The sequence below is a fragment of the Bombus pascuorum genome, chromosome 2, assembly GCF_905332965.1.
Source record: "Bombus pascuorum chromosome 2, iyBomPasc1.1, whole genome shotgun sequence".
In the NCBI taxonomy this organism is placed as follows: domain Eukaryota; kingdom Metazoa; phylum Arthropoda; class Insecta; order Hymenoptera; family Apidae; genus Bombus; species Bombus pascuorum.
The window spans coordinates 21588744-21607876 of NC_083489.1; the positions used below are offsets into that span (position 1 = coordinate 21588744).

Here is a 19133-nt window from a genome sequence, read left to right on the forward strand (position 1 = left end):
ACTTTTCTGAAAAGCTTGCACAAAACCTTTGATATCATAATGAATGAAGATCCTAGAATATAAAATTAATTTTTTCTTCCACAACAATAAAATACAATTAAATAACAAAATATATGCATGTATAATGATGGGGAGTAAAATGTTAGTAAACTATAATTAAATAATTATTCGTTTTTGCATCTAAGATAAATGAAAAGTCATTTTAAACAGAGATACATTTCCAAACAAAGTTCTTTCTTAGTCTTCAGGAACTAAAGAAGTTCTATCTCCCTTCTTGACTTTTCGTTTACTTTATTGATGAAGTTTGCTGCACGCTCATTTTGCTGTGAGAATTACAGGATTGTTAGACTTTAATGAATCGTAAAAATATAAAAAAAAGGTGTCTAAAATACTTTCATAATTGAAAATTTATAGAGATTCTATTCATAGAATTCATACAAGACATTCAGTTTGTGGATTCTATTTGAAAATACTATTTATGAAGACAACAGAGAAAAACAATAAATTATACCTTTCGTGTTTTCTAGCAGAATACTTTTAAAATTCAATATACTGTCAACCAATTGTTAAAACATATTATTAAAATTGTATTTTTCTTTCATCTAATTCAATATTTATTGGCTGTCATAACACTAGCTATATAATTAATTTTTATTTTATAACTCCATGAATGTATATATTTATCTATTTATACAAAAATTATACCTTCACACATTACAGATTATTCTTACTTTTAACTATGCCGTACTAAAATACTTCTTTTTAGCCATAGCATAACATAAAGATTGAAAGATTCTTCATAAATAAATCTTTATACATCTTCTCAATGAATATTTTTAATGTATTATTTAACAAATGGTCGTTCTATAAACCCTAAAATTTCTTTTACTGACTATATCTTTGTGGAGACCAATTCCCAACCCTCTCCCCCCGTCCTGTTATGGCATTCTGAGACAAATTGAACCAGGACCAGTTCGTGTGAAAGTACATACACAAAATAACGAAATGATGAAACATACGTATGTTACACTGCCTTGCTAAGGCTCTTGTGTGTCAGGAACACAGCATGGCTTGTGTCGTGTGGGTACGGACAAAACATGTAGTAATCAAGTGCACTTACTTTATAATTTAATTTCAGACGGGAGACGAAGAAAGCGATTCTCACCTTAGGGGCTAGAGGGAGAAGAAAATATGGGTAAAGGAGACAAGAGGGGTATCGCGCAGCGTAGCGATGGTGAGTATTTATTTAATGTTATTTAAGTGATAACGGGGTGCAATTCTTGTACTTTAATGATTGTGCCTGCCATTTCAATATTACATTTTTAATACCTAGCCTTATACAGAATCTTGATATCTATCACGATTATCTTTCTCGTAATACATTTTACGAAAACACTTTAGATAAACTGTCGAATAAGTACCTTTTTATCGATTTTGATGCCCTTGAAATATATTTTCAAGATCATCATTTTGAATAATTTTTTCCTACATATATATATATAATGGATGCTCGGTCTTGGTTTTCAAGTTATACACAAAAGAATAATTAACTTTTGTGATCGTATTAATTTTATACAAAGGTGACATACTGATGATAAAATTAATTTTCATTGAACGAGCTGTAATACATGGGAGTGGGTATAATGGGAAATTATTAATAATAAAGAGAATTAATTATTTTTTAAACTTTAACTATACGTAACATTATAATACAGTTTTATTTTATATAAAAATTATATTTTATACAAAAATTATATTTTATACTGTTCCATCGTATCTTTCATAATTTTGTCCAATGTGAGGGCATGATTTTCGAGAACATGTATTGCAAAAATAATTAGTTTGGTGTGTTCCTCCCTTAATTTTTCGGTTGGTACGTATCAACAATCTTTGCCCTTAATGTCTTTATAGTGGCGTAATATACAGTTTGCTATTAATCCTTCTCTCTTTATTTGGAAACGATTGTCTTCCTGGTTTTCATTATTTTCTTCTATTTCACAGTTACTCCAAAATTCTAATTGCGTCACTCATCTCTATATGAACTGTATCACTCTCAGAATCACTGCCAAAAGTATTTTCAAACAAATCAAAATAAAATTCATTGTCATTACTTTCAATTTCACGTTTTCCGTAAATTTTCTTTTTGTCATTTCAGAGTATTGTTTAACAGATATTCTAAAAGAAGAAAATTTTTAATTACGCTTAACGAAACTTATACAGTCTTATTAAGAATCTATGTATCTCTGAAACGGTCGACTTGTTATAATATGCAATTAAAATAATTGTTTGCTTTAGTGACTGAGAGCAAACATATGACCGCAAAGGGTTAATTATTGTCTTTATCTTAATCTAAACTAAGTTGAACTCATTTATATAAATTTCATTATTCTTTATTAATAGCATATTTCAATACATTTCTTTTATCCCTTGGATGGTCTTTGATGATCATTCATGATTAATAAAATCTGTTCGAACAACCACTGCGTATTGGAGGCTAGAATTACCGTGTTTTACTTTTGTGCTAAACTATGGAATCTAAAATATGACAGAGTAGCGACTATGAGTGATGGTCTACTACTACCATTAATGACATTAACTACGAGAGAAGAATAACTACGAAACTTATTTCTAAAGGCAACCAATCCTCAGTTACCTTTTTCAATGCGTCCGTAACGCAATATGTCCTTAGCGCGGGGGTGTAAAAGTTGGTCACTTTGACAATAACGTGGTAGATGCCATCAGATCAAACAATCGGCACTTTGAAGTACCGAGATTTTTCGAGGCATGACTTTATAATATTTGATAAACTTAAACGGAATAATAACTGATCTCTAATAAATGTAATTTCACTAATAGTACTAAATCAAGAATGAACAAAAGATCTACGATGTTTGGCCGTATCATAAAGTCACCTCATTGCGTTTTCTAGTAATATTTCATTATAATTGTTAGAATAATTTTGATAATTTACACAAACTGTAGTTCTATTTTAAGTAGAAATGAGAAACATATTCACAAATTAATATATACGTTTTATTCTTATTCAGAATATATCTACGATTGAACTCAGTTTCCAGAATCAGCCTATTTAATATACTTAAAATATTAACTAATTATAATCAATATCCCAAAAGATATTAAAGCGCTTTTTTGTTATTGTTAAACATTTCTATAATAAAGTGTATCAAAACTTTCGAGTAAAGTAGTAATAATCAAATAATAGTTGAAAGTGCATCATTAATGAAATATATGCACGAATATAAATAATTACATGAAATAGAGCGAAAAGTTATATGAATGCGAAATAAGTTTAACAGTGACAAATATCATTAACTTAAGGTTGTACTTGCTGCGCGAAAATGAATCGACATCGAAATGCTTGAGACTAACTGCTTCTATTAGTTCTCTTACATAAATAATAGACACATTGTTATACTAAAACATATAGTTTGTCTTCTGTATAATAATCTTTTGCATCCTTTATAATAATTTAACTAGTACAAAATTTGATAGTATATTTTCAATGAAGATGATACTTTAATTTTACTATTTTATAGTAGAATATTTAAGTGATTATAAATTGTAAATAATTATTTTTACATGCATTCTTTTAATAGACAAATATAACAATAAAGTTCGTACAAAATATACACTAAGTAACATACATTAGAAATGTATGTGAAATACACAAAATGAGGATACAGATATTTCTATTGTACGTTATTTAACATAAGCCTTTTATGAATTATTCAAATGAATTAAACTTTACGATTTGTATACTTCAAAGCCATTCAAACTTTAAAATATTTTTCGATTTCTAATTCTATTGTAAGAGAACTACATATAAGAACATTAATCTCGAGAATTAATATTCTTTGGAATTTTAAATTACTTAAGATTTAAAACAAAATGATTTCTTTTGATAAAACTAGCCAACCCTAAATTTTTCAGTGACACTACACTGCCAATAAGTAATCCATTTATTAAATTTAAATTTTACTCTATAAAGATGTCGAAAGAAACACTATTTATTATATTTTATCTTTTTGCAAACATTGCTGGTGTTTGGAAAATTTTGTTTCTAAATGAGATGTTTTCCTGCTAGATATGAGCAGTGTTCGAAGAACCTATTTTGATCTTTACAGCGCTATAGTAAATATTCCGCATGTAGATGCATAAGTTTATGGATAGTATCAAGTATAAGAAAGAAATTCTTCTTCCACTTTTTCCGAAAGAAATAATTCTTTCACTTTGGAAACTGTTACTTTAATGAATGTTTTAGTAGTAAAATTTAGAGAAATAAAATATTCTTTAACGCAAGAAGAATTATGGTTTAACGTTGAATACAAAAGTGCATAATAGTATTATTTTTAAATGGCTGTACCCATTTCACTTATATTATTTTAACATAGCATAATCAAAATTATATTATTTTTCACTGATTAATTATGTATGTGACACAACACGTACTGCACATTTAATAACATTTGTTTTTATACGTGGGGAAATCCCCATGGACAACCCACCCCCCCGCTCTTCTGAGAAGCGGCGGGGTAATGTCGAACTTTACCGACTAAAATCCCACGGAGGACCGCTTGACGCTCAGCTGGGATGCCCCGGGACCTCTTTCGAATCACTGCCACAGCACTCCTGCGTCTTCTTCTGTCTGAGGGAATCGTTCTTTGGTTTAGTTCTAGCATTGAGAGGGACCATTCCTCTCAACGCTATCCTCTGGACCGTCGTGCGAATCTGAGGAGATCCAGATCCTCCTCGGCGTGCCAGCTCCCATGGCGCAGGGCCGTCCTTCGGCGCGGAACTCTGCAAGAGTGTGATGTTTTCACCCTCTCCCGCTCTGTTCGTTCCTTTACGAGCATTACGCCTTCGCAATATGAGCGGACTGCGAGGAACTCTTGTTGCCTCCTCAGCATCGCTTTCACAATTGACAAGAGGTCTAATCTCTCGTCAATCGCTAGCCGTGGGGCCCCCCACACCGGACAAAATTCCAACGTGTGCTGGGCCGTGTCCTCGCCCTCCCCGCAGTGATGATAGGTGTTCGTCACCTCTCTTCCGATTTTCTGCAGGTATTCCCCGAATACTCCATGTCCTGCGAGCACCTGCGCCATCCGGAAGGACAGCGGAAGCCCTCCGCTGTCTTTCCAAGCCACCCAGTTTGACAGGACCGATTTGGTGACCCGGTGGCCACGGATCTGGTCTTCGGCGAGTATGTCGGAGCGCCACCGCTCCCACACCTCTCGTGTAGCTTCCCCCCGAACGTCTCGGGCCGCCTGCTCAGGGGGGGGGATTCAATTTTATTTTATAATTATTATATAAAATTAAAAATAAATTTTATAATTATATTATATTATTATATGATTATTCTATAAATTACTTTTAAAAAATTGCATTTTTAGTTAAATATGACACAGTTGTAGTAGTAGTAGTAAGTATGACATATGAAACAGTTTAAATTAAATAGAATTATGCAATTGTAGACAAGTGTAGAAACAAATTCAATACGATGGTAGAGGACAAAGCATTTGTTATTCATCGTATGTGCATTATAAATTGCACAATACGAGCTAGCAACAGATTTCAATTCTAAAGAGAAGTAACCAGTAGTAAATAGAAGAGAAATCAGTACTACAGTTTGGAATCATTGCAAAAGTTTTGCTTTCGATGTGTCAGAAACATTTGTTGCAGTTCCAATTCGATGTTATCTCTGCTAATGAATGCAAAGCGAGTTCGTATAAGTATATACGATCTACAAATGTACATGTTTGTAGATGTACGTATTTATTTATACATTCTCATCGCGATTTGTCTTCCATAGAACATTGGTGACCCGTTTGAATTTCAAGCTGAAAAATGATTTATTTTAAATGAAAAATGTACATGATTGGAAAATTGTACAGCATACATTTTACATTTTTAATGTTTTATAAAAGTTGGTTTAGCTGAATTATTTCTGAAAACTTTATCGAGATAGAGATATTTAATTGCAAACAAAACAAAATTTTTAGGAACTTCTAGAAACCAGAAATTGAATATCTTATTTTTGTTTATATTCACGCAGCATCGAGTAATTTCCTATTATGCAAGTATGCGTGTATTAAATTGCTTCTATTTTAATGTAATTTGTTACTTAAACGATTATGCTCTAATAGAATTGCTACTACTTTTACAAATATTATACTTATATGTCGGGTTGGCGTTAGGACTTGGATTAGGGGCGTGTAATGAATCTTCTCCTGGATTATTCATCGTTGTCGCACAATCGAGGTAGTGTTTACTAACACAGGTATAGGTGTTACAAAATTGACAAGAGGCCGCGGTAACTAGACGCTAGTGACAATGACCTTAGGTTCGATATGACGAATCCACGGTCCACGGGATAACGAATATACTTTGCTTCGAAGTCTAAGTCGGACTCGACTTACTACTCGTGATACAAGGATCGTTTGATTGGCTCTTTGTTAAGATGTAGATTATTCACCGATCGTACTAGCACACTAGGCGTATAGCTAATGAGACTGCAAAAAAGGGAATGACTTTCTGTCACGATGACGCTGCAGAGGAAAACTATGATGGCGTGTGCCTAAGGGCACGAAATCATCGGATTCGTCAAAGAAAGCCTCCACACGGAGGGTGAGGGAAATGGGCGTTGCTGTTAATTGGTTAATTTCTATGTTGGTGGTTAGAGAAGGATGCTAGCCGCCCTTGAGAGAGAGTTCCTAGCGGGAAGCGTCGTACGCGAGGAAAGCAGATCTCCCGTATCTTCCCGCAATAGGTGACAGATTTACGAGCTGATAGAATAAAGACTATTTGTCAATCTGAAGGACCTTAGTTAACTAAATCCTAAGATTTGTAGCGGGTCCTCAGGCTAGCTGAACATATACTGTGAATGAAGCATCGACATCTAGCGATCATCTTACCCAAAGAATGGGGTCTGTGTGTAGCGAGCCACGGGGCCGTTGGAATGTTTATTGTTAAGTGTCGGTACAGCCAATTCTTTAAAGGAGAGCTATGCAACTCCATATCTCTGTTAGGTGGAACGTTCATCCCGTCACCGCGGCTACGCTCGGCGACCAGTTGTCGCCTCGAGCCTAAAAGCTCATTGTCACAAGTTTCGAATGACTGTGTTGGGTTATTTCGTAAATGCTACGGTATTGACGTTTTCCAAGTAACTCCAACGGGGGGGGGGGGCGTCCTTTCATTTCCGACATATATTTTATATAGTGTACACGTCCGCGTGCATGTGTTCAATATCGATGACACTGCGTTATACTTGTTACTCACTGAATTAACCTTGGGTAACTGATTCTTGAGAGAGAGTTGTGGTTGAATGCGCGATGAACAATCAATAGCACCAAAGGTTGTACTTGTTCGAACGATGACAAAGTTTTCGTATTGTCTCCGACTTGTGAGACGAGATTTATGAATAATTGTTACCAAGGAATATACGATACGAAACGATTGCTGCGACGTAATGTACAAATGATTATTACGAACGGTTGACAATACACTACTCCGTAAACGCGAGTTAATGCTGCTTGCAATTGAACGACCCGCACGAGATTATTCACTAATTGTTCACTGGCTAAAAGGATATTTCACGAATGCTTGGAGATACTGCTTGTAGTTGGAGATATAACACAGTATTGTCAATTGGTGTAAAGCGTCGTTCTCTAAAATAGCCTCTTGATTGCGAAAGTGAGCGTTATAAATGACTTATAATATGGCTTATTAGAATAGAAGATATTTAGTGCAAATATATATATATGTCTATTTCATAGAGAACATAAAAATATCCAAGTTGTATTTATCTATTATATTAATGGATATATTATCTCATATATTATTTCTGTATATTAATAAGTATATTAATGTACTGTATATTAATAACTCCATTGTTTGGAGCAAATATCTTCTAACTTCTAAATATGTACATTTTCAGATTAGTTTCAAATCTTATCAATAATCGTGGCAGTTGTGTCTTGTTACAGGTTTAATAGAAGTTCAAACATACAATATATTCGATATGCATATAAATGTTTTCTTTTAAAAATTCAAGATGTTTTATACAATATACACAATACGTATGTAAATAGTTTCTATGATAAGTGTTCAAATACTTTAGTTAGCTACTGTACACGGCGAAGCATAAAAGCGTTTTATCGCGCAAATTGGAGCATCGTGATAGCGCGTATTAGTGGTTTATACCTCACCACCGACTTATCTGGGATGTATATATATACGTCGAGCAAATTACATCGTCGAGAAACATACGAAAGGGTTGCCTGCATATTTGCAGTCACTCCTCATACGTCGCGTCGTTTCCTGCCACTCGCCGTTCCGTTTCGTCTGTTTGCCTGTCTCTATTTACAGCAAGTGGTCCGATTTCTCGCGGCAGCTCGCGTCGCAAGTAAAACCGATCCTGCATTGCGTGTATACAAGGATAAACAATATTGCCAACATCAGGGGAGCGTCGTATAGGGCTCCCGGACTTTTCGAGTTCCAAAATGTGGATTCGTCGCTTTTCAGATTCGATTTCGTTACGCGTCATGAGTTTCACGTGAGAACAAGGAGTCACCACCAGAAGTTGGCGGAAAGAAAGAAAATTTTGAATTTAATTCTGGCAAGGATTATTAGTGTTATTATTTTTTAGCATTTCCACAATGAAAACATTTTCTAAACACAATTCTAATAAAATATATTTATATATTTTCTTTTTCATTCTTGTAATCTTTATCGGAAATTTTTAGATCTTAACTTGTTCTACTCGAGGCCAATCAGATACAAGAATAGCAATCATTTATCAATTAATTGTGAGAACGCTTTAAATAGTAGGCGGTATATTTGAAAGAAAGAAATATTTGATTTAATCAAAAGTCAAAACAATCTTTATATAGGATAAAAGATAGTCAGAAATATTTGTTGAGGACTTGTGTAAGATGGTTGATCGTGAGATTTATTAGACGAGATTGCTCGTCGTTGAAACCGTCAAGTATATTTAAAATGATAAATAAATTAGTACAGATAATGTTCGCAAAGACGCTCGTACTAACGGATTCGCTCGGACAGTGTATAAGTCGCTAAATAAGATCGCTAATAACTCGTTGATAACTGATAGACACTCGGTAGATACTCGTAGATACTGAAATCCTTACGATCGCGTCCGTTTATTTATACTGATCGGGGGAGAGTCGGAAAATTCAAATTCGTCTTTGTTCGATGGTTGCACGTAGCGGCGACATTGTTTTGCCCGGAGTTTATTATTACATTGTGTGTATCCTAAGGATATTGATACTCCGAGGGAAAACAACAACATGATTTGAATTGCTCTCTAGCTCATGTGCAGCTACATATTTAATCTGTAATCGAAGAGCATTTTCTTAAATTCTAATTACCATTTCCAAGAAATAACTTTATTTGTTCATTTGTCTTAAGTACTATTATACCACAGTAAGTGATGCTAAAGGAAAATATTCTTAACATAGACACATCTTATTATTTAATTAGCTTTGGTTAGTTCAATAGAAGTTTATCTCTATTTCTTCCTACACCTGCAAGGAAAGGAGATTAATTTGTTGAGTTTCTACCAAAACATACCTTTTCATTACATCTATAGATAATTACAATAAGTTCTAACTTATATGAATAGACAAAGAACTTGATTTATTACAAATTATGAACATTTATGTAAATTGGAATAATACTATTAATTGAATTTCTTCTAGTTATAGTACATTTTAATTTTCCAGTTAGAACAATTATAAAAGCACATGACTACTTGTTGAAGTTGGAGATAATCACTAATTTTTTTAAATTTGTGCATATTTGAAATACGTTATGCGGACACATATGAAATCATGTATTTCATATTATATTACATGAATATGTATATTCATATACATTCATAGGTATATAATAAGTTTTATTATTAATAATAGAAACAGATGAAAGATATTTTAAAATTACGTATAGTCTAACAAAGCGATTAAATATTTATTTTTTATTCGATGTTATTTTTCAAATATGCTTTTATGTAGAAGTATACGTGTTAGACTAGTCAGTAATGAAAGGAAGAAAAATGTGATAATTAGCACTTAAGAACCTGTTCTTTTGTTCGCGATTTTGTCACGAATGTAAATGCCAGATACTTATCCTGGACTTATCCTTCAGCGTTTTAGAGCAAGACAAGAAAAAATCTTAATCCAACGAGGACACAGCTTACGCTCCATAGACATTCTATGAGTGTTGTTGGACCATGTAATAGCGAAGTACAGTTTTTGTAAATTTGTAGCTTCGCTTATTTCTTGTTTTAATAATGAAACCTTTTCATATAGGAATATTTTATTATATATATTTTTTATCTATAAGTTTTTGAGAAATGCATGCAGCATTTAATAAAGAATAAAAATAGCGAATTTTTAATCTTTGTGAATAATTTAATTCAATTATCAATAAAAAAGTTAATAATTTATAATTTAATGTCATAAACTTCATATAAATTAATAAATTATAACTTATTTTACATAATTTTAAATAGAAAATTATATTCGGTTCATAAGAAAATTTGGTTTTAAATTTTCACACTTTGACCCTTGATACAACATTGGTACGCTTGAAATAACAGTTCAGTTTGTTCTATTTATCTTAATATTGTCATTTTATAGTGCTGGTATTCTTTAAGTATTCTTTTGTTTTTACTGTTAATTTATCTTCACTTTGTCAAGCCGAGTACTGTATTTTTTATTAAAAAATAATATAGTATATTTTTAAATTTATATTTATGTTTTATTTATATTTTATTTATACTTTAAAATATTATATTTTTATTAAAAAATATTTATACTTTAATTAAAAGACTTTTGTACGTACCCATCATAAAAATTTAAATCCTAAGATTCTTAAATAAGAGTATACTTATTAATATGTTACCAGATTTAATATAAAATATATGTATATGAAGCTACAATGATATTCATGATAAAACATCGGTTTATGCGGAAACAAGCGACAAGCATCGAATGATGTAGATTTTAAGCCGAAACTTGTGTTTTGCGCCATTCCCAACTGTTTGTAGCTGATAGTGACATTAACCGATATCCATTAAATTTTCAGTACATATTCTGTAATTGATATAAATCTTCAAAATGTGCCGTTTAGGATTTCGTTAGAAGCATAGATGAAAAAGTTAAATAAAGCGACCTTTACTTTTTTCTTCATGATTTCGATCAATTGCAAATTAAAAAACATTTGTCTTACTCAAACTAATCCTCCTAACTTTTCGCAGAAACTCAAATCATTTGGTCCAATTTTAAAAACGTTATTCAGTTTCAAAGCATGTTGCAACAGTTTTGAAAGTTATTGTAGATATTTAGTCTCAAAGTATCTTATTTTATAAGGAAAATTTTAGTACATAAACATTAAAAAATTTCTATGAGCATAGTTAATATTAAATTGCATGATATTTTTGTATTATCCGAAGAATATAACGACAATAATGTAAAATAGATTCATACACTGAGAGTTATTTGTTGAATAAATGATGTGATTATAGATTGTAAATCTCTTATTGTAGAACATATAGATATTTACATATCTATTTTAAAATGTTATATGACATTAATATTCGAAGTAAATGACTTTGTTGATTGTATGTCAACCAATGCAATATTGTGTGATTTATTAGAGCTTTCTAGTGAATGAGAGACCAATAATGATAACGTTGGCTTATCCATTAAAAAGACAGGATATGTCACGAAATCGCGAGTACAAATATATATAATTATTTCACTTGAAAAAAAGGACAGACTACGAAATGGACCCAATTCACACCGAAGAAATAATAAATGAATCCGAAACAATTATTAAGATGACGGTAGATGTAGCCTTTAGTGCTTCCAAAACCAAAAAGGATAGATAACGAGCCATGCTCTGGTAGGATATAGAACACACAATCTTCTTACAAAAGCCACACGCATTAAACCGAGTAAAAAATGATGCTACGTCCCAAAATTTAATAGAGTTAGTAGGTTCAACTCGATACATTCTATTCACAAAAAGAACAATGTACCAGACTCTGAAACTGAATAAAAATTCGTTAACATCACTATACTTGAACTCATACTAAATGGTAAACTTGCCTGCATTGAGCATATGAAGTACGTGAAAGAATCCTGCGTGAAGAAATTGAATATTATTTGAATACAAGCTAACAACAACTGAGACTTAACCAGAAAATTCTTCTAAAAATATACGGAGCATTAATAAGATCAAACATCGACTACGGCTCGACCATATACAATTCAACTAAACTACGTATGATACAAATAATAGAGCTAATACGCAACATGGGACTAAGGATAGCCACAGATACGTACTCCGCGTGCCCAGTAAGCGACATTTTGTGCGAAACTAATGCAACTGGTCTTAAAATCAAGAAGAAAGTTCTTAAGTGAAAATATGCTCTGAAAATCGCCTCCATCTGAAATAATACCACCTTCAATTATATTTTCTCAAATAGGTAAATATAGAAAACTGTACAACAGAAATTCGAATTAATATTAATTTCTAAATTTCATATTGAACTTAACAATATTCCGCAAATATCCACAATGGGAACACGTCCAATCATTGAACGAAATCAAACAAAAATAGCTCCCTGTACTATTAACATCCCTGTACTACCAAACATCAACTTAGCTGATTTCCCCAGAGATGAAAAAAACAGAACAAAATACAATATCAGATTCCTAGAATTAAATATTAACAATGCTCACTAAACCAACTGTACACCGACGCGTTGAAATCAGATTCACGAGTAGGATATGCCGTTATCATAAATGATAAAATAACAAATCCTCCCTAAATCGACACCGATATTCACCGCTGAAGCGTATATCATATTGGAAGCACTGAAACTTGGACTCACTAGAAACCTACAAAATCGTGCCATCTACTTGGATTCCATGAGTATAATCAAAGCCTTAATAACCACAAGTAGCAAAAAGCATGAAATTACAACGTACATATAAAAGGTCAAAATAGAACTATCTCTCAACAACAACGTGCATGTAAACATTATCTGAAATTCAGGACGAAGAAAAAATCGATGCCGCAGACAAAGAAGTTATTATTCCTCTCACAGAATGAATCAACGATCCCACTTGCATGTCAAGATTGTATGAATTATATAAAAATGATCATGAAAGAAGAATGAAATAAAGCTTGGAACACAATCAAAAGAACAAAAATTCGCAATGTGATTCAGCATTTTGATCAACACGTACCATATAGAAATATGAATGGAAAAGAAAGGACTGTGATTTCTCAGTTGAGGATTGGGCACACTAAATTAACGTCCGACTACCTAATGAAAAAATTAGATCTGCCCGTTACAACATACGCCAATACCAAACATTAACAACGGATCACATACTATATGTATGAATGTAAAGGAACAAAACAACAAAGACAGAAATACAACAAATAGGCGGATACAGTTCTAACGTCACGGAGTTACAGAAGGAATACAATAGGCTACCTTAAAAAAACAAATGTAGTTCCGTGTAATATAAATTTCGCGTTATACGAATACAAAAGTGCAAAAAGCTGTAACTAAATAAATATGTAGTCTTTTTTTAATATAACAAAACAATATGCGTTCCACAATACACACCGTAAACAACCTCTCCTTATCGTACAAGAGTTAATGCAAAACTGTGATTCGATTCAATACAAAGGTGCACATATTTTCATAACAAAAATGAGTCATTTCCAGCAACTTCTTAATCACGTTATACGGGGGCAATGGCGTAATTTTTAGTCCATGTTATAGGAGTTAGTCATGTATAGGATTTAATCCGCGTTATAGAAGTCCAATTGTATATACTACAAAATATAACCCATCCAGACGTAACATCCTCGCTAATAACGCAGTCAATGCGACGTAAAATGCAGAAGAAGAAAGAGGAGAGACATTGCTATATATCTAAACATAAATCTCGTTGTATTTATATAAAACTTTATGTTAGAATGTATAATAAACAGCATTTTTTATTTTTATTTGAAAGAATATCTTCTTTGAATAAGTTAATTTATTTGATTCACACACAGTCTTTTGCGTATATGTCTTAAGTATATTTATTATTTTTTTGCTTCTACTTACTGAATCATTTGAAGAAATAAATAATTAAATTTATTAAAATATGAAAGGCTAATTTTGAGATATTAAGAAATGTGATTTTGAGAGGTATGAAAATGTTTTATGATTCCTTATAAAACATGAACTAGTAATGAAGATATATATATAGTTATATGTTATTGTTATATCTAGGCAGTTTATTTATACCATTATTTGCACTTTGAGAAGTATAATTGTTTCAATTCTGTGGTGTGTAATTAATGCAGGGAAATGACAAATAATTCTTTCTTCCTTTTATTAATTTTATATATATTATATATATACGTGTGTGTGTGTAAATGTAATATGAATATTTAACATGACTACTTATAATTATATATAAATTATATAATTTATTCACATGGTATAAAAAATTAATAAAAGGAAGAAAGAATTATTTGTCATTTCCCTGCATTAATTACACACCACAGAATTGAAACAATTATATTTCTCAAAGTGTAAATAATGGTATAAACTGCCTAGATATAACAATAACATATAACTATAGATAGGAAAAATAAATAAGATACTACAGATTTAAAAGATTTAAATATATGTATATATAATTTTTAAATTATATAATAATATCAAGCACAGATTAGCTAACGAATGAGAGGACAGTTATCATCAAAATTTTCATTCAAACAACGTCCTCGAAGTTTAAAAAATACAATCTTTCCTATAAACAAACTTTTAATTATTCTGAAATCCTTTATAACATACGATTAGGTCGTTTAATTTTCAAATATTTAATGTTCATTCGCAGACACGATAGGATACAAAATAATAAAAAAATATATGTTTCAATAAAATACTTCAAAATTATCTTAAACAAAACTGTCGTGATTTTCTATAACTTAGCATCAGTTAGAAGTTGAAAATTTTCCAAGACATAACATGAAGAAAGTAGAAAATGTAGAATGTGAGACAAAGACATCGTAACTGACATTATCACGCGTAAAGCCCCAAAAAAGAGACCAAGAAAAGAAATTGTATCTAATGGGTAGAGACACAGCAAAAGTTAGAAGAAACGTGATGAACCGAAATTGAATGTACATATGTAGTATATCAAGGTAGACAAGGAAAAATAGATCCTCGAGGATCCTGAACAGATGATACGTCTAGACCCACCTATCTTTTGTCGATGCCTTATTGAGATTTTCAAGAAAACGTACCCAACTACTGCTAATTGTATTAAATTCTCCAAGGGATGAATTTAATCACATCTTATCACGCCTGTAATAAAAAGTCATATCATAAAAAGTAATAATAAAAAGCCAAGCTGGAACGTCCGATGGACTTTTACATACTTAAATTAACATGTATTTCCTTCACCCGATTTTTTTGCTGACTTTGTGTAATAACATATTGCGATTTAATGCAATTAGACATAAATTTCTTGAAATTTAAATAATAAAACAATAAACGAGTTGAAATTTTTTACTATGTTAGAGGCATTTTACAGCATTTTGTGCGGCCTTCGAGAAGATTGTAATATATTGTATCTAGTATGCTATTTAGCAAGTAAATGGGTAATCTAACTGTTGTTGCATATGTGTCTAAATAAAATACAAATAAAATAGAAATTGTTTTATACTTCCTAGCGCTTTTCAAAATCGGTAATATTACTTTGGCATAAAATCTTTTATTTCACTGTCATGTTTATATATATTTTTTAATCTACCAGGTTATTCCTATATTTAACTATGCTGTAATAAAATATTTTCTTTTATTCAAAAAATATAAAAATCAGAAAATCAATACGAATGAACTTATCATTTTCTCCTTGTGGTCTTCATAATATTGTAACTTTTAATAATATTATATACGATTGACATTGGTTGCAATCCATGTAATGTACCTACGAAGCAGCGCAACAACTGGTTAGTCAGGTCGGTGAGAGGTTCGTTTATCTTGGCTTCTTATAAATCCATATCTATCAGAGAGTTAAACTAAATATAAATGTATCAATCACGTTGCCTGTGACTGTATGGTATTATGCAATACTCGTATACACATGTTATTGTAAATTTTTGTTCAATAGCTAGTATAATTGCGATTGGAATATCATATATAGGAAATTAGACTTCGGTTTTACAACATATTGACAAACTTGATTTTATCTTGGCTTTCTTGTAATTAGTAATGATAAACAACTGGAACACTGATTCCTTATAATATATTAAATATCAATAAAGCAATTAAAAATAAGCAGACAAAAGAGTTCCTTTTATAGTATAATTAAAGTTATTGTATGAACGTAAATGAGAATTTAATGCAATTATGAAATTAAATTTTTTATCTGTATCTAACTTTGAATGTTGGTTATTTAATCTTTCATTGCTATAAAATGTACAAAATGTTTCAAGAAAATATGTAAAATGAACCTTACGTATATAAATCGTGTTGACGATAGTAATTCATAATTTCTATGTATGTATTCTATTATAGACATAACCTACTTATTTACCATATCTTATTGTTACGTCACGAGGCTTAGTATAGATCGTATTTCTACGTCGCTCGCGGTCCTACAGCGTCGCAAACGGATCGTCTTGCCTGCCCGACGAAAAACATATAATGCATCGAAGAGCGCATAGTTATCGCCAAGCAGCGAGTTCCAGAAACGTCGATTTCGGTCCGTTATTTTATTTTAACAAAGAAGGTGGCCTACGCGATCATTGGCACGAGCGGTGGCGTGATCCGAGCGTAGTGGGGGTTGTTTCCCTGAGAAGACAAAGAATCGATCTAAGGGCAATCAGTCTCATTTGAAGATTCAAACGACATACATCGAGAGGTCTGACGATTGAAAATAAAATCGCTTAGTGTAACGAATTCATCGAGAGATATCGTAAAGTCGGGTCGAATTTCTGTAACGCATTGACTGTATTCATTGCTAAATAATTTGTGACGCTTTTATTATTATACAATTTATTGTTGGATATACACGCTATATTAACCTGTTAACACAGTGTTAAATTCATTGAACCACCTCTGTTATCTTAACCGAAACAAGGGAAACGATTAATTCGCGACGTCGATTATACGAATCGTAGCGAGAATTTACGCCTCTCGCTGACGCGTTTTCCTTGCGACCGCGTCTCTCCGCGAACGGTCGTAACACCTATATTATATTAAAAGTGTATTCGTGATTTTGTATGCTACATTTTTATGAATTACAAGGCATAGAATATTTCGGAATTATGAAGTTTAAATTATTTGTACAATTCTCGTATGTAAATATTTTTAAAAAGAAGTAAATGATGTAAACTTTGTAGTGATACGATTAGTGAAAAAATAACGTTTAGATAAGTAGATATTTTTAATGCGAAATTCGAAAAGTAGATGATTTGTCAACCATTTGCGGAGAGACGCCATCTCGAGGAAGCGTGTCAACGGGAGTCGTAAATGCCCGTTACGATTTTACAATCGACGCCATGAAACTGATCGATCCTCTATTTCGTTTAAGATAATAAAGGTAGTTGAATTATTTATAATGCTGAGGTAACAGGTTATATTGTACTCTTTGTTCCAACAATTGTAGACAAGGTGCTTACGCTCGTTGTGTGTATATATATATATGTTAATTATATGAGTTATCAAAAGTTAGTGAATATATGTTGACGGAGTTAAAATAGTGAACCCAGTGCAGAGATGTTGATTGGTCTGTAGTCATGGATCCAGTAAAGTTCGGTGATGATGCTGTCGCAGAGGAAAACTCTTACTGGGTGTTGGTCGCCCCACCATCGGTCGCTTACGGGTGAAAATCCTGGGAAACATGGGAAAATCCACGTTTCCCTTACCTGATGGAGAAATAACCATAAGGAACATCTTAACTCGAAGATGTTTTATACTACTTAACAGTCAAATCGAAATGTTTAGTTTTCGACAATTTCTTATGATTATTACGGCCCTACTAATTATCCTGACGGAGCGAGTGGCGGCCTCGAACGAGGGATAGATTCCAAGCTACGCAAGGAGTTACCGGACGAAACAGTAGGTTTGTTTAAAAACAAAATATTACCTTAAATAAGACCTTATATTCATTATAGAACTTCGATTACTTTGAGACTTTTTTCGGTCTCAAAATTTGTATTCAACCAATTTTTTATAAAGTGTGCTGCTTCTTCATGTAAATCAGATGGTTGCCCTGATAGTTCTTCACAAAATTAAAACCAACTATTTAACATAATTCAAAACCTCAGACGTTAATTATTTTATCGAAGTTCACTTTAGTAAATTAAGTCATTAACTTAACCATTGCCTAGACTGCGGATATTTATGCTAACTCGTATTTTTATACTAGCTACGTACTAGCGATAGTATAGAGAGTATACTTAAAAAATATTTTATATATCTTTGTAGATAATGTGCATTCTGTGTATTTGTTTATCTTCAAATTCTCCATAAATACATACAAATTCGCAGTTTCATCACTTCTAATATATCATTAGAGAATTAATAAATTAAGTAATGTTACTACAATAGTAAAACTGTTAATGTGTAAGACACATCGAGATAAGTTTCTAGGAACAAAACAGAATATGTCTAAAAGAAATATTTAACCGTTAACACGAATAAAACGTTCCAATTCTAAAAATACTGAAACTGCATGACAATAATTAATATAATTTACCGTCCCGTCTATCACTAACAACAGATCACCGCATTTGACACAATTCAACCTTCTTTACAATTAACTATCACTGACGACAATACTCATCAAAACAATGAACTATTGATCACTGCATCCGATCTTTGACGAATTATTACATATAAAAATAAAATGACTTAACGAGTCCGATTACAGAAAACAAATCGTAAAAAATGGGCAGCTGAATCACCGCCGGGTTATTTTCTTTAATTGTCATCGTAAGGAAAAAGTGATAGTGTAGAAGGCATTTTCGGTAGTAAGAACAATGTGGTTGATTGGACAGGAAACGCT

The 19133-nt window shown here is 32.0% G+C and overlaps 1 protein-coding gene across 2 annotated transcripts in view; it reads left to right on the forward strand.

Moving 5' to 3' along the window:
• The window catches only part of LOC132904614 (uncharacterized), a 344019-nt gene that overhangs the window by 42821 nt on the left and 282065 nt on the right, over positions 1-19133 (forward strand). For both annotated transcript variants that reach the window (XM_060955275.1, XM_060955276.1), the window contains exon 2: positions 1139-1234. In XM_060955275.1, coding sequence (XP_060811258.1) covers positions 1192-1234 — 43 coding nt within the window. In that variant the 5' untranslated portion in view covers positions 1139-1191. The remainder of the gene's footprint in view (positions 1-1138; positions 1235-19133) is intronic.